Raw genomic sequence first — 14092 nt, 5'->3', positions numbered from 1 at the left:
TTCAGTAACTACTTAATCGTACAGGGGAAACCAGAATAAATTATGTAGCTCACTTTTTTTTTGCAACTATCGAAATAGATCATTTTAGAGACCCGTTCCCATCGTTTACTCATACCTATGTCACCAAACCATTCTATTATCAACTTTGAGTCTATTACATAGGGGCTCAAAGCCTTTATGACTATTTAACTCTACAAAATGATTATCTATGTCACATTTCTGATAGTTGGACATACAATTGAGAGGTACTGGTATAAAATACCCCAGCATTAGTCACTGTGATTGTTTTTGAACCATTTTTGTACCATCTGATGGTATTTTAGATTGAGTTTAGGCTCTATTAGTATTAGAGTACAAATTCTTTTAGACTTTACAGCTGGAAAAGGGCGTTTGTGCTTCTAAGAGGCTCGTTCTCTTCATTTACTCATGTCACCAAACCTATTATCCTCTATATCAACTTTGAGTCTATTACATAGGTGCTCAAAGCCTTTTTAACTGTCTAACTTATCAGAATGATCCTCCATGTCATATTTGTGAGAGTTGGACATATAACTAGGAGGTACTGGTACCAAATACCCCAACAATTAGTCACTGTGATTGTTTTTGAACCATTTTTGTACCATCTGATGATAATTCAGATTGAGTTAGAGCTCTTTTAGTATCACAATGATCCTCTATGTCACATTTCTGATTGGTTTTTAAATTATTTTTGTACAATCTAATGTTTTTTTTTTTGAGTTTAGGCTCTATTAGTATCAAAATGAAATGGAAAGTTTCAAGGATGATATGTACTCTTGGTTATAAAGGACCAGGTTCTTTTATTTTTGCATGTATCTTCCTTAAATACCCTTAAAATGGGTTAATATGTCCTATTCACACAATTATAGACTGGTAACTACTTTTTTTGGGTCCACAATAACTTATTTTGAGATTCTAGTTTAGTTAGTTGGTCTTAAAACTAAATATTCATCGGAAACAAATAGAAACAATCCCTAGTTATAGTTAGAAGGATATTTTGTGAGTAAATTGTTCTCCTGCAATATGGTTGATTATCCTTTTCGCGAATTAGTTTTTCTCTTGATTAAAATTAATATTTTGAGTTGTATATTTACGAAAATATTTGTTATTTTAGGAATCATAATACTTACGAAAAGCTTAGATGAAAACAGTCAAAGTTGGACGGTTTATTCAAAAATAAATAAGTAAATAAAAAATTTGAACGACCTGTGGAAAAAAATGTTTTTAGCGTCCGATCCAATTACCATGTTTAGTCGTATCCGAACTTAAACCAAAAAATATTTATTGCTAAGATTAGTGACAATTTTTAAGTCTGTACATTAATTTATTTTTAAATAGTTAATTTTTTTGTTAGGTTTTTCTCTGTGGACAAATTCGCGCGGATACAAACAAAAAAAGACCGAATGGTCAAAGTTTTTGTTTGTATAAATTAGAAGAGGGCGGGAAATTTAAATAATGTCTAAATACAACGAAAATAATTTTTTTACAGACATTCCTCGAGGCATATATGTATGAAATTTGATAAATTAGTTTACACATCCTGCCCTCTGGTATAAAAGAAATGTTATTTTATAATATTTGTTGAGTTTCACAGGTTTTAACCGCAATTTTTTGTATATAAGTGCTAAACATGGACCAATATTACTAAGTGCTCAAAGAAACCCATACTTTTATTACGCTCCAACCCACATTCTTTATAAAATTGTCATTTCTATCACTATTTGAAAATCACCAAACATTAAATTCATCGCTATCCAACTTTGAACTAAACTAAATAATAATCGAATACAAATTTAAATAATTTTTTCAACCCCTTTGCCTCCATGTTTATGTAAAACAACTATTGGAAAGAGGAATGATTAATTATAAACATGGTATGAAACTATCCCCAGTTTTAATCAACCTCAAAAGACTTTAGAATTTGATTTAATCTAGCAACTTCTATAAAAATAAAATTTCCTCTAGGAATTTTCTTGTAAAAAACATGATCCGGTTAATTTTGTCTGCTCTAATGTGATAATGGTGTAGCATTTATTATTTATGTGATTAGAAATCATTTAAAAACGTTGCTCCCTCTAATAATGAATCTGGTTTGAGCTAACACTCATAGTTTCCGTGTTTCTTCCATAAAACTATATCTTACTTTACTTTATTTGAACTTTTGATTTATTTCAAGCAAATTATACCTTTTATTGTGAAGGAACTTGCTGTTATTTGAATTATTGGTTCAAAATCACTCACACCAGTAGTAGTTTCTTTTTTCATCATTGAAGTGATACAATTTTAAAATTTGATTTTCTGTATTCGAATAGATATTCAATTCCAGTTGATTACATATATCCTCAATTCAACTTTCTCAAATGGCTGACATTGATTTGTTCACATGTTACCTGATGGAAACTAAAGTAAATAAATTGAATTTTTATTTGTTTTAGTTTTGTATATATGTAAACCGACCTTATATTAGGTTCCGTAGTATTCCTCATCAATTCGTTTTACTTGTTATTACCAATTTTATGATATACGATACCAGTTTCCTTTTTGGGATCCTCTTTCAGTCTCCTAACTGCATAAAATTTCTTTGATTTGTTTTATGAATAAACATCAGTTTGAATTAAATGCTTTTTCCACCGTAAAGACCTAAATTAGTAGTAGGGGCTTTTTTGACTAACACAGTGATAAACAAACTATTAAATAATAAGTACTGACTAAATAAGGGATTTATTTGTAATGTCTATTATAGTTATACTAAATTTGATTCAATTTTAACTATAAGAAAGTAATTATTTATCGGATGTAGTATAATTGATACTTTCAGTATAATTTACCATTTTTAAAAATGGTATTTACAGATAAAAACGGCAGTAATTAATTTTTTCTTTTTTGGTTTTAGATAGGACTTTCAACGTCCAATAGAGAAATCATCCTTCCTGATCGTAATTGTTTCTTTAACTTCGATTTTTAATAATTGAAAAATCCCTAGCGATGAAAATTTATAAAACTTGGTGATTTTCAATAACTTTATACATAATATATATTTTGTGATAGTAATACAAAGTGATGTATTTGTTTCGAGAATGTAATATATATATTTTGCTACGAAACCATGAAATGCCTTTTTTTTATATATATATATATATATACACACACATAAATATATATATAAAAGATTCATAATATATATTTTCAATTAGCAAAAATATTCCCTCCATTTAAATGTTTCAAATGAATTTAAGGATATATAATATATATTTTTTGATATAGGAGTGCTTCTCAAATAAAAGCAAGTTTGTGTTATTAATTATAGGAATTTTAACGTTGAGTTGCAGAAAGCCTACTTAACATTCGAGTGAATTTATTATTATTATTATTATATATAATGTTAAGGGGACTTTTTATAACTTGTTATAATAACGTTAATCGTGAATTATGAGGCTATTTGAGGTGCCCTGTTCGTTTACCATTAGAATTTTTCTAAACATACTTTTTTGCAATAAAGCGCTTCTCAAATAGCCTCGTACTTATTTTCTAAATAAAATTATATAAAATTTAATATATTGATACTATATTTTCAGTATAAATAGCAATATTTAAGATTACATTTTTTGTAATCAGTCAATTTTATAAAAGTAGTTTTTGTCAAAGTTTTGTATTTATTTGCTGTAATGCTAATTATAAGAAATACACTTACTATTTTCTAAACCGATTCTCTTATTTTACTCACCTTTCCCAAAATTTAATCTCAATGTTTTCCAAATTAAGTTACAACCTATGCAGTTATTCATTGTGGACATAATTCTCATTAAACTTGCTGTGTGGTGCTGTATTCACAGTTCTAGGTTGATACCGATGCTCTGAAAGTGGTAATAACACGCATAACTTCTTCTAGGATCCAAACGGTCATTAAATACAATTAAAAACTAGGCTGATGAGAAACAAACCCTGATTAACCCCAATAAACACTAGTTTCATATACAAAAAGAATTTAAACCTTAACTGCTGCTTTCCAAAGTAAGTAAAATATCTCTACCCTATCTATTCACTGACTAATCCAGACAGAAAAATTAAAATCAGAATATCTGTCAGGTCAAAAATTCTAGAATTGATAAATGTAGAAAGCAGTAACAAATCAATAGACCAAATGCACAGCATTGACTTCAGTTTGAAATAATAATGGATAACCACAAGTTGAGGGTCAATAAAGATCTTCCGCAGGCTCGAAATGTACCTCTCTAGTATACCAAGGAACAATTGAGCACTTATGCCTTCGTGTCTCACTTGATGTTACCAAAGACTGATGTCCTTTGAGAAGCCAATCAGGCACTTTGATTTTAATTAGCTGTTTAAACCGTGCTCATGTGGGTGCTGGGCACTCAGAAGACACAGTCCAGTTGTTTAGCCTGAGATGCTGAATGGTATCTGTGGACCAAAATGCAAGCTCTCCAAATCACTAGCCATTTTTCAGATAAGGTTACTACCTTAGGATATAAACATTTCTAAAAAGATATCCAAGCAGCCTTGGAGGTCCTGAAAGCTATTGAGTCTAAACAAACTCTAGAAACCTACCAGGGTATACCAGGCAATGAGGAGTGTGATACAAATTACTTTCAGATCATATGCAGATTAACCATTAATAAAAATGAATTGAGCGCCCCATAAATTAGCTTCCCTTCATATCTCAACAAAATTTTTTACTTTCAAACTTATATTTATACATTTTTGTAGAACTAAAACTACACATTGTTGTTAAATTGTGGAAAGGACACAAAAACTAATAGTTTAACTCTTCAAATTTGAGTGTTTCACTAAGGAAGGGTTAAATAGTATATCTTCAACTGACTTCGGTTATACTATAAAATAAATAGTATAATATAAATTAATAATTTTTTTTTTTGATTGTTGAATAAAGAAAATATTCTATTGCTGCGTAAATGTGATGTCATAATTATGGTAAATGATAAAGGTGACAAATGGTACTGAAATTTTGACAATTTTTTAGCATTTTTTACAAAATTTCATATAAACTTCAATTAATATAAGTGATAATATATTTTTACTTAGGTAAGTCAAGAAATTCAAACAATATTTAACAAGTTGTATGTTGTAAATATTCATAAAAAGTCATGTTCTTTTCAGTTTTGTTGTTTAGGTGTGTTCTCTAGACATTTTATTTGCCACAAATTCACTAATAAAATTATTTACACTTCAATATTGGAGATTGTTTACATTAGGTTCGTTTCACCCATAGATTATAGAATATAGATTGTTCCAGTCCATTAAAAAAGCGTCCTTGGTACGGTGACGATTCTGCGCAATAGAGATTACGTGTTCCGACCGAGCATTTACCATTACACAAAAGATTTTGTTTCGGTTCCAACCGATTTCGGTATCGTTTGTAAACTGTTCTTGGGAGTGTCTTTTCAATACTTGGTTGATAGCAAGTACTGTTGCTTAGCCGGAGATTGCGCAGAAAATATCATTTAAACACTTACAATCATAGATAAACCACATCTTACCAATAACCGTTTCAAGAACGGTTGGAACAAACCTATTGTCAACATTCGAAATTATGAAAGTAGCTGCAAAACAAACAAGACCAAATTCTCTATATTAATTATAACCGTACTTTTATAGAGTGAATCCTTATTCATTATTTTATTGTTTGAACAAAAACTATGCTTCCTTATTGGGGATTAATTCATAGTATATTAACTGTATAACTTATAATAAACAGTCACGAAATTTCCGTTCCTAGCCGATAACATAACCTCAAACTTTAATTGTCTATTTTATTTTATAATCATTAATATAAATATATGAAATGTTTACATTTAAAATTGCAGAAACAATATATAAAGAATTGCCAAAATTGAAATCGTTCATAAGTATTTCGCAATTGACTTCAAATGTAGGAAAATTACAAATTAGAAATTATGCCTCTCCGCCAAAGAGATTCTACAAAAACACTGGAATATTACGAACAGAGAATAAATTTGAAGTTTGTTTGGACGAAAGAAGGCTGAAGACTCCAAATGGGAATATTTTTACAGTAGAAAGTGAGCCGTTAGCTTTGGCTGTTGCAGCAGAATGGAATGCTCAGAAAGATAAGATTATTCAGAGTTCAATGCATTTGACTATGCTGTGTAACAGCGCTTTAGATAATCCGAATAACCTAACAAAGTATGATGTTATATCTTATATTGTGAATTATTTAGACACCGATACAATATTATATCAATCTGATAATGAAGAAGAACTATTTAAATTACAAACTCAGGAATGGGATCCAATAATTGATTGGTTTAATAAACTGCACGGACTAAATTTGAAAAAGTGTATTCATATGGACGTCCCTGCAATAAGTGATCAAGATAAGAATCTTCTAACCAAACATTTGTTGTCTTACAACTTCGAGTGTTTATTTGGATTAATGTATGGAGTAGATACATTAAAGTCAGTGATACTAACTTTGGCCTGTGTTGAAAAGTATATTATTCCTCAGAAAGCTGTATTACTTTCACGCTTGGAAGAAGAATATCAAACTGGTCTTTGGGGCAGAGTAGAATGGGCTCACGATCTCAACCAGCAAGATCTACAAGCTAGACTTTCAGCAGTGATATTATTTGTTTATTTTAATTCTCAAAGTACAAATGTACAATCTAAGCAAAAAAATCAGTAAAGTAATTTTTTCTTCTTCTTTTTTTATTTCAATAATTTTTATTGGCCATTGAAAGTCATATTTGTAAATTCGCTTGTTTCAATTAAAATCGGTTACATTTTAAAGCTACTAAAATTATATGTTTAATTAGAGAGAAATACGCGAATCTTCTATATTTTGTAAGTTAGCTGTTTAGTATATGTGACAATATAAGCTGTTGAACGTTTCTATTAAGGTTGGTTTGTAGTAATCCAATATGGTGCCTGTGTCTCAACGGAGCAAACTAAAAGAACGCAATTACGAAAATGTCTACTTGTTTTGATAAAGTAATGTATAACACGTCAGTCCAATTACTAGCATAGTGGTGTATAAGTGTTATAGACTTTGAGTATTGTTTCAACATACGAAATTTTAATTTATGCATTTATTGAAATTAAGTGATTTTTCTTTAAATAATTTGAATTTGACGTATATTTCTGAACTTAAAAAGTCTCCTACCTTTGTTCAGTGATGTGAAAGTTGAACTTTATAAAAATAATAGATATTCCTAACTATGTCTGCTTCAAAACCGTTTGAGGATAATAATTTGCAAAATTCCTCTCAGTATATAAGGAATTCTATCAATTTACCAGTTGTGTCTACTAGCAGGAGTGCGCCCTTATTGCCACCAAGACCTTCACATTCTTTACCAGGAAATACAGCCTATAATTCATTTAACTCCTGTTTACCATATTCTAGTAAGTATCTCATTTATTGATTTGATTGAAAAACAGTAACTCATTTTATTATTTGTATATAATTACGGTAGTTGCGCCATGAGTAATTAACTTGTACAATAATTTGGATCATTATTTTTAATAATTAGTTTCGTTGTAGGAGTGGGGCTATTTCGTACATTTCATTTCAAACATTATACCAAAGTATTTATTTTATAGTAAATTTGTTTCATTGGGATCTGAATAATGTATGTAATCGAGTCAAATGTACAATGACAAAAACTGTTTACAATTGCTTCCAACAAAACTGAATTAAACAAAATAAAACGTTTACCTATGATATAAATTTTAGCTTTGAACAAAGATTTTACCTTTTCCAATACTATCATGGCATATTTTGCTGAGTATTTTTGCATTTCATTTGTTTTACAACTTAAGGACTGCAGCTACACCTTTAGTGTGAAAAATGAAGTTAAAATTGGAAATTAGTAGTCTGTACCATAACCAATAAATGCTGTGTACTATTAGTATGGTTTTTAAATACTTTTATTCTAGAATTCAATAATGATAATACATTTTCTCTATTGAAGCAAAGTTGACAGATTTTTATGTGAAAAACAATTTTTTTTCTCAAATAAACAGGCGACAAATGTGTGACAACCAGTCGTTGTGCCCTCGCATTTGTAAATATTTAATACAGGTACACAATTCTCGTTATTTAATAACCAGACCTCGTATGTTAATGTATGTGTTTTTTTCTATGGAATTGTACTTTTTTTCTATTTAGAATAATTAAATTATATTAAAAAAATTGCTGTTATTGAGGGTGGTTTTTAAGGGTTGAAATATTATGAAATTGTATCCAACAACATAAAATAATCCTTTTTCAACTAATCCAAACCAAATTTTACCAATGTTAAGGCTTGAAATGTTATTTTATAATATTTTACGATTAAGGATAGTTTTCACCCTTTAAAAACATGAAGCGTTCAATAGCACAATATAGAAAATGAATTGGAGGGTGAAAAGAGCCTAATCCCAAATTTTTGTACAAATAGATACAGGTAAAAAAAAGTACCTATTATATACAATTTATTTGTAAGCTTGTCTAGAGCTTTGGAAGACATTCATTCAAATTTCTAATAGAATACTTTCATAATTTTCATAATTATTAGTTTTCATTAAAAGTCTGTTAAAAAAATATGCGAACAACCATGCACAGTTAATTCAAAATTCGAGGGACTCTTAAAATGTTAAGAATTATCGAGTGTTTGTTTTAAATATCAAATGGTTTTAACTTTTTGAGAGAAAATTAATAAAACCTCGTATCATTGAGTGTTGATGATGAAGTACATACATATATTAAACAACATTGGGCGACACATTTTGAATCCCAATTTTCGTTTTCAGATCCGTATAGCAGCTACAGTTCTTACAATAATTCTTATTTACCATACCGTAATTCTCCTTATGGTTCATACGGATCTTACGGATCATACGACAGTTACAATTCTTTAAGTGGAGGATATCCCATTAATGCTTTAAACGATCATGAACGAAGATTCATTCAATATGCAGAAGAGAGTTCGAGAAATACTTTCGCTAGCGTGGAAAGCATCGTCAGAGCATTCAATAGCTTAGCTATGATGTTGGACAATACATTTTTTGCGATGACCAGTAGTTTTAGAGCCGTATTGAGTGTCGCTGAAAATTTCGGTAGATTGAGGACTATGTTCGGCAACATTTGGTATTCCGTTAATATATTTAGGTTTTTTAATTGGTTATATAGAAAATTTTTGATAATGTTGGGATTTAAAAAAGCGAACAGCAATGTTTCCATGGCGTGGTCTCAAGCTAAAAACGGAGCTGCTATAGGAGGAGGATTACCTGGTGGTGCCGGATCCAGTTGGCCCACCATCGCATTTTTGGGTGTGTTGGTGTCCGCACCGTATATCATCAGTAAATTTCTACCGAAGTATGAAGGTAAGTCATTTAATTGGTGTTAATTCTAAATAATTAAAATGTATTTGGTGTTAATGATAACAACAGATTATCCAATGATGTTTTTATATATATATATGAATCTGTAGTATTTCTAATTTTTATTTGTCTTAATCCTTTGAGGTAGATACGAGCTATGGGATACCATGTACACCACGACCCAAAGGATCAATTGTGCCCCCTTTTCTTGCTACGATCTTCATATTCTATTTCATATTTCATAGCTTCCAGGTGTAGTGCTATGGAGTTTCGTAGTGACCATTGAGGCTACAGTGCCCCTACAGAACTTCTATTAGTATTTGTAGGTTGTTTTTACTTTCTTTTTGCTACTTCAGCCCTTTTAGATTGTCCCAATAATTGGTTTTATCCCTAACTACCTTCTTTTGAAATTATTTCTTATTGTTTTGTATCTGATACTGTTCAGGTCCTATGAAGGGCTTGTCTGCCACTAATTTAGCGTTTCTTTTCCCTCCATTCTATTGTGTCCCTTATCTAGGTGTATTATTGAATTTTAACTAAATTAATTCAAAATAATCAAATGATATCATGGGTATTATCAATAAAAAGTTCAATCCTTGTAATATCGAATGATATTATTGTTATTATAAATGTATCTGATTTTTTTTTCAACATTACACTGATAAGAAAATTGATGTCGCTCATAATATGAAATTGATAAGACCAAAATAATTTTAAAAATCTGAAACGTAATTGAAGATTGTTCATTCTTGAGTTGATTTTAAAACAACACGTAGTTTAGCTGTTGAAAATGAATTAATGAAAGATATTTGATACAAGCCTAAGAAAATGACACAATAAATATGGACTGGATTTTGTTTTTAAGGAGCTTCAGGTTACTAAAACCAGCTCTATTGCCATTTTTTATTCTTTCTTGTATGGCAGTGCTCGGTTTGTCTTGGTTATATATATTTCATCTCCACCTTCATATGTTCAGTTTTAGATTAATTAATAATTCTTACTTAGGTTTCCCTGGAGAGTCTTTGACTCTCTCAGCCCCAGTAGGTTGTCCAAATAATTGGTTTTGTTCGTATATACCTCCTTTTCCAATGCTTTTTCTATCAGTTATTTCATTTCCATTGCAATGATTTAAACAAAAAAACTATAGAAATGAGAATGTATTAGAAAAAAACTTAATTAAATAATGCTCATATATAAACAGTTGTATAAATATATAAACATACGGAAATAAAAACCTAGGAAAGTCTACTAAAACCTGGGCGAGTTTTCTACAAAAATCTGATTTTTTTTCGAAAATATTAATTTAATAACTGACACTATGAAATAATAACATTATGTTACAGTTATCTACATAATTACGAAATAAATTACAAAAGCTTTCAAAGAATTTATTGAATAGTTTGACCTTTCAGTATTATCAATATAGAAAGTAAAATTTCTAAAATGGAGTATCTATTAGAATAAACAAAATTGTTACATTAGGTACAGTTAAAAAAACAAATAAATACACTCCAAAAAAAACTTATGTTGTACAAAAATTTGATATTGACCAATGTCAATCTAGTACTACTTGTATCATATTTTATTTAACCTTTCATTTAAACGATCATTATGTTTGGGATCAAAGGTGAACAGAACTAATTTTGTCAGATGTTTGTTTCGTCGTTAAAACATTACGATATAAACAAGTATAAATTAAAACAAGGTAGAAAATCCAATTAAAATATATTCAACTAAAAAAAATTCCCGATGCCTAAATATTTCTCATAATATTTGAGTTATGAAAAATTTCGATTTGTGAAGGTATATTAGTTACGCCTAATTAATATTTAAAGTAAATTTTCCCTTCAAACATCAGTAAAACGACATTTATAAATGTAAAAGTTTGATTTTTATAAATCCTTCCAATTGATTTCTAATGAGAGTTTCAGTAAAAAAAATATATTAATGTATAAAAATAAAGTTACAACTTGCAGTTTCTATGATCCATATTATTCGTCTTAACATATTTCGCTTTAATTTTATTCTCTGAAGTTCTTCCTAGTTATAATGAATCAGCCATTTTAGTTTATGAATCGAAGTTGAAAATAAATATCAATGATCTCAAATCGATATGTTATTTTTAATATTTTAATTCACTTGTCTAATGACATTTATAAAATAAACTTCAAAATTTTATTTTGAAAACATATGTAATAAAATATTCATTTTATTTTTTACGATTCATACACATTTGAAGAAAAATTGCACATTTCATTCATATTATAATAATATCCTTTCGTAGGTTGGGGAGATGATTTCTGCTAAAACAATATACTATCGATAACTATCGATGGGCCCAACTATCGATATTTTCGTATCCCTAATTCGAACGTTTCATAATTTGATGTTTGTATGATCGAAAAGATTAACTTTATTCGCGGTTCAATTTAGAATCGATTCTGTATCAAATCAAAACCATTCAGCATGTTAATTTACCAATTTTGAAACTTCGAATCTGTTTAAGCACCAATCGCATTATAAAAATTGTCGTTCAAGATTCATATTCAGTCACATCGATACCGTTATTCATCACGTTCACGTTAAATCAGTATCCTCGGTGGATTCGTCATTAAGCATGCGCATTACACTCATTTAAATTGGTTACCGATTGATTTGGAATCGATTCTATTGATCCCCGAACAAAGCTATTAACTACGTATATGTGATTGGTCCGCGAAAGTACTTAAACTCCGTATGTCAAATTCATTTGCGTTACTCGTTTACCATTGTTTTCGAAAGATTTGTTGCAACCTTGCCTTAATATAACCTGTACGTATCGAGAGCGAAAATATAAACAAAATTGTAGACGCCAAAATACTAATTAGGACATTGTTATGTTTCATTTAGTTTAATTTTCTAAAGTTAATTGTAAAATTTAAACGATTGTGAGTCGGTTCAGATTTTGCAAATCTAGTGAACGTTTTCAGTTAAGTGGAATGAAATGTGAGAGTATCAAGTGCTGTTATTAAAGCAACACGTTTTTCGTAAATTTTCTCACTTACGAATAAAAAAATACTGTATATTGCATCTTCGATCAAATTCAGAGCGAAATTCACGTAATCTATTAATAGTTTTTATTAAAACTGAAGCATAACACTACAGTCAGAAAGTATTTCTAATCTGTTTCTGTACTTCCGTTATAATTTTTGCTCTGAAACCGACTTTTTGCATTACATTATATAGTAAATATAAATTGATATAATTTTCTACAAATAAATAGATAAAATAAGATTTCAAAACCACTTCAAATATGTTTATATATACATTCATTTATTACTCTCTTTATTTAGATAAAGGTGATCCTACAAATTGGAAACATCCAGGTGTTCGAGCAAAAGCTATTTTTGATTTCATAGGAACAGCTCCAAACGAACTGACTATTCAAACTAACGATCTAGTTTTATTAGCACCGACTTACATTCAGGAAGAAATGAACCTGAAAAATTCCGGTTGGGCATTTGCGGTTTGTAAAGGCAAATCGGGAGTAGTGCCATTAAATTATCTTGTTATAAGCAAAAGTAGACCGATATTACAAACCAACAAGACAGCTGAACCGCCAGTACCTAAGGTATTCCCAAAAACTCACCAGAAGAGGGTTAGTTTCGGAGAAAATCAGGTAAATATGACTTTTTATGTATTTTAAGTAATTTAAATGCGAAAGAAATGTTTAGTCTTATTATTAGATATTATAGAGCTAATAGAAGTTATTAAAGAAGTCTATTTGATGTATGAGGGGATGTAACAGGTGTTCGAGATTAAAAAGTTGGTGAAGCTACATTTAGTAACATAGTTTATTAATTATAGGCTGAAAAGGAAAAAAGTAAATTCAATGTTTAATTTTTAGGTATGAGTAGGAATTGAGATTTGTTGAAATTAAAAATGTTGGGTTATAGCCATAAAAAAATGATATAAATTTCATATTTACAGATATACGAAAACGTGGATTTAGATGATTATATGATTAAGAATGATAGTGAAACAAAGCAACCTAGTCAAGAAATCAAATTGGAAGATACGAAAAAAGAAGAAAATGAAAAAACTTAAAAAAAAAACTGATTAAATTAGTGTATTTGCAAAAATTATGATATTTAAGCACTTTTTCATAACGGTGATTTAGGAGCTATTATTTGGAAGGTAAAGGCTATGTTATACTGTTTTTTATTTTAAATTTATTATGTCGAAGAGAACAGTCTAGATGTTATTTAATTCTGCAACTGTTATTTATTTAACTAGTTATTTATGCATTGTGATCAATGTTGTATGTAAAAATAAATATGTATTGTAAATTTTTTACTATTTTTCAATGGGAAGATTTTTTAAAATAAACAGTTTGTTGCTTCAATTTTGCTTTTTTATTTTTTCCAGTTAACCATCAGTAACTGATAATCTGTCTAAATTGGTATTTCTGGATCAGTCTCTGAAGACGAAGACAGTGTAATTGCGAGTGTTGGTGTAGTGATAGGATGACGTTTCTCAAAAAATAAATCACATTATTCAGTGATCTCCATTCATTTCAATGTAATCTTGAGCTAAATTATTCTTTATTTTAATTTCCTATTTTTCTTGGTATTTCGTTATAATTTTTTCCTGTTATTTTGGATTCGAATGTTGATTTTGGTATTCTTTTCCGGCATATAGGTCTCACCATCTCAATTGTGCATTTTATCTCTAACTGGTT

General features: G+C 29.3%; 3 protein-coding genes across 8 annotated transcripts in view; all 3 read left to right on the top strand.

Annotated features, from left to right (window-relative positions):
• Window positions 1-3736, top strand: part of LOC130446481 (transcription factor kayak) — a 58613-nt gene extending 54877 nt beyond the window's left edge. For 3 of the 6 annotated variants that reach the window (XM_056782770.1, XM_056782771.1, XM_056782772.1), the window contains exon 5: window positions 1133-1161. In XM_056782770.1, the coding sequence (XP_056638748.1) occupies window positions 1133-1141 (9 nt within the window). In that variant the 3' untranslated portion in view covers window positions 1142-1161. Of the gene's footprint in view, window positions 1-1132; window positions 1162-2911 lie in introns of those variants that run through there. The other 3 variants (XM_056782766.1, XM_056782767.1, XM_056782768.1) reach the window with 2 other exon arrangements.
• Window positions 3737-5627: 1891 nt separating this feature from the next.
• LOC130446306 (ATP synthase mitochondrial F1 complex assembly factor 2) lies at window positions 5628-6724 on the top strand. The gene has a single exon (XM_056782478.1). It carries the CDS (start codon window positions 5840-5842, stop codon window positions 6695-6697), a length of 858 nt encoding a protein of 285 aa, XP_056638456.1. The 5' UTR covers window positions 5628-5839; the 3' UTR covers window positions 6698-6724.
• Window positions 6725-6892: 168 nt separating this feature from the next.
• Window positions 6893-13770, top strand: LOC130446304 (peroxisomal membrane protein PEX13). The gene is made up of 4 exons (XM_056782476.1): window positions 6893-7413; window positions 8803-9375; window positions 12705-13030; window positions 13342-13770. The coding sequence occupies exons 1-4, from the start codon at window positions 7230-7232 to the stop codon at window positions 13456-13458; spliced, it is 1200 nt and encodes a 399-aa protein (XP_056638454.1). The 5' UTR covers window positions 6893-7229; the 3' UTR covers window positions 13459-13770.
• The last annotated feature ends 322 nt before the right edge of the window (window positions 13771-14092 follow it).

Source organism: Diorhabda sublineata, chromosome 7, assembly GCF_026230105.1.
Source record: "Diorhabda sublineata isolate icDioSubl1.1 chromosome 7, icDioSubl1.1, whole genome shotgun sequence".
NCBI classification, from domain to species: domain Eukaryota; kingdom Metazoa; phylum Arthropoda; class Insecta; order Coleoptera; family Chrysomelidae; genus Diorhabda; species Diorhabda sublineata.
The sequence above is the reverse complement of the archived record's forward strand: the minus strand, read 5'-3'. Positions and strand labels throughout refer to the sequence as shown.

Coding starts and splice junctions, on each gene's coding strand:
- LOC130446304 (XM_056782476.1), top strand. CDS start 7,230: ATGTCTGCTTCAAAACCGTTTGAGGATAATAATTTGCAAAATTCCTCT. Junction 7,414..8,802: donor CTCCTGTTTACCATATTCTA/GTAAGTATCTCA, acceptor TTTCGTTTTCAG/ATCCGTATAGCAGCTACAGT. Junction 13,031..13,341: donor TTAGTTTCGGAGAAAATCAG/GTAAATATGACT, acceptor TCATATTTACAG/ATATACGAAAACGTGGATTT.
- LOC130446306 (XM_056782478.1), top strand. CDS start 5,840: ATGTTTACATTTAAAATTGCAGAAACAATATATAAAGAATTGCCAAAA.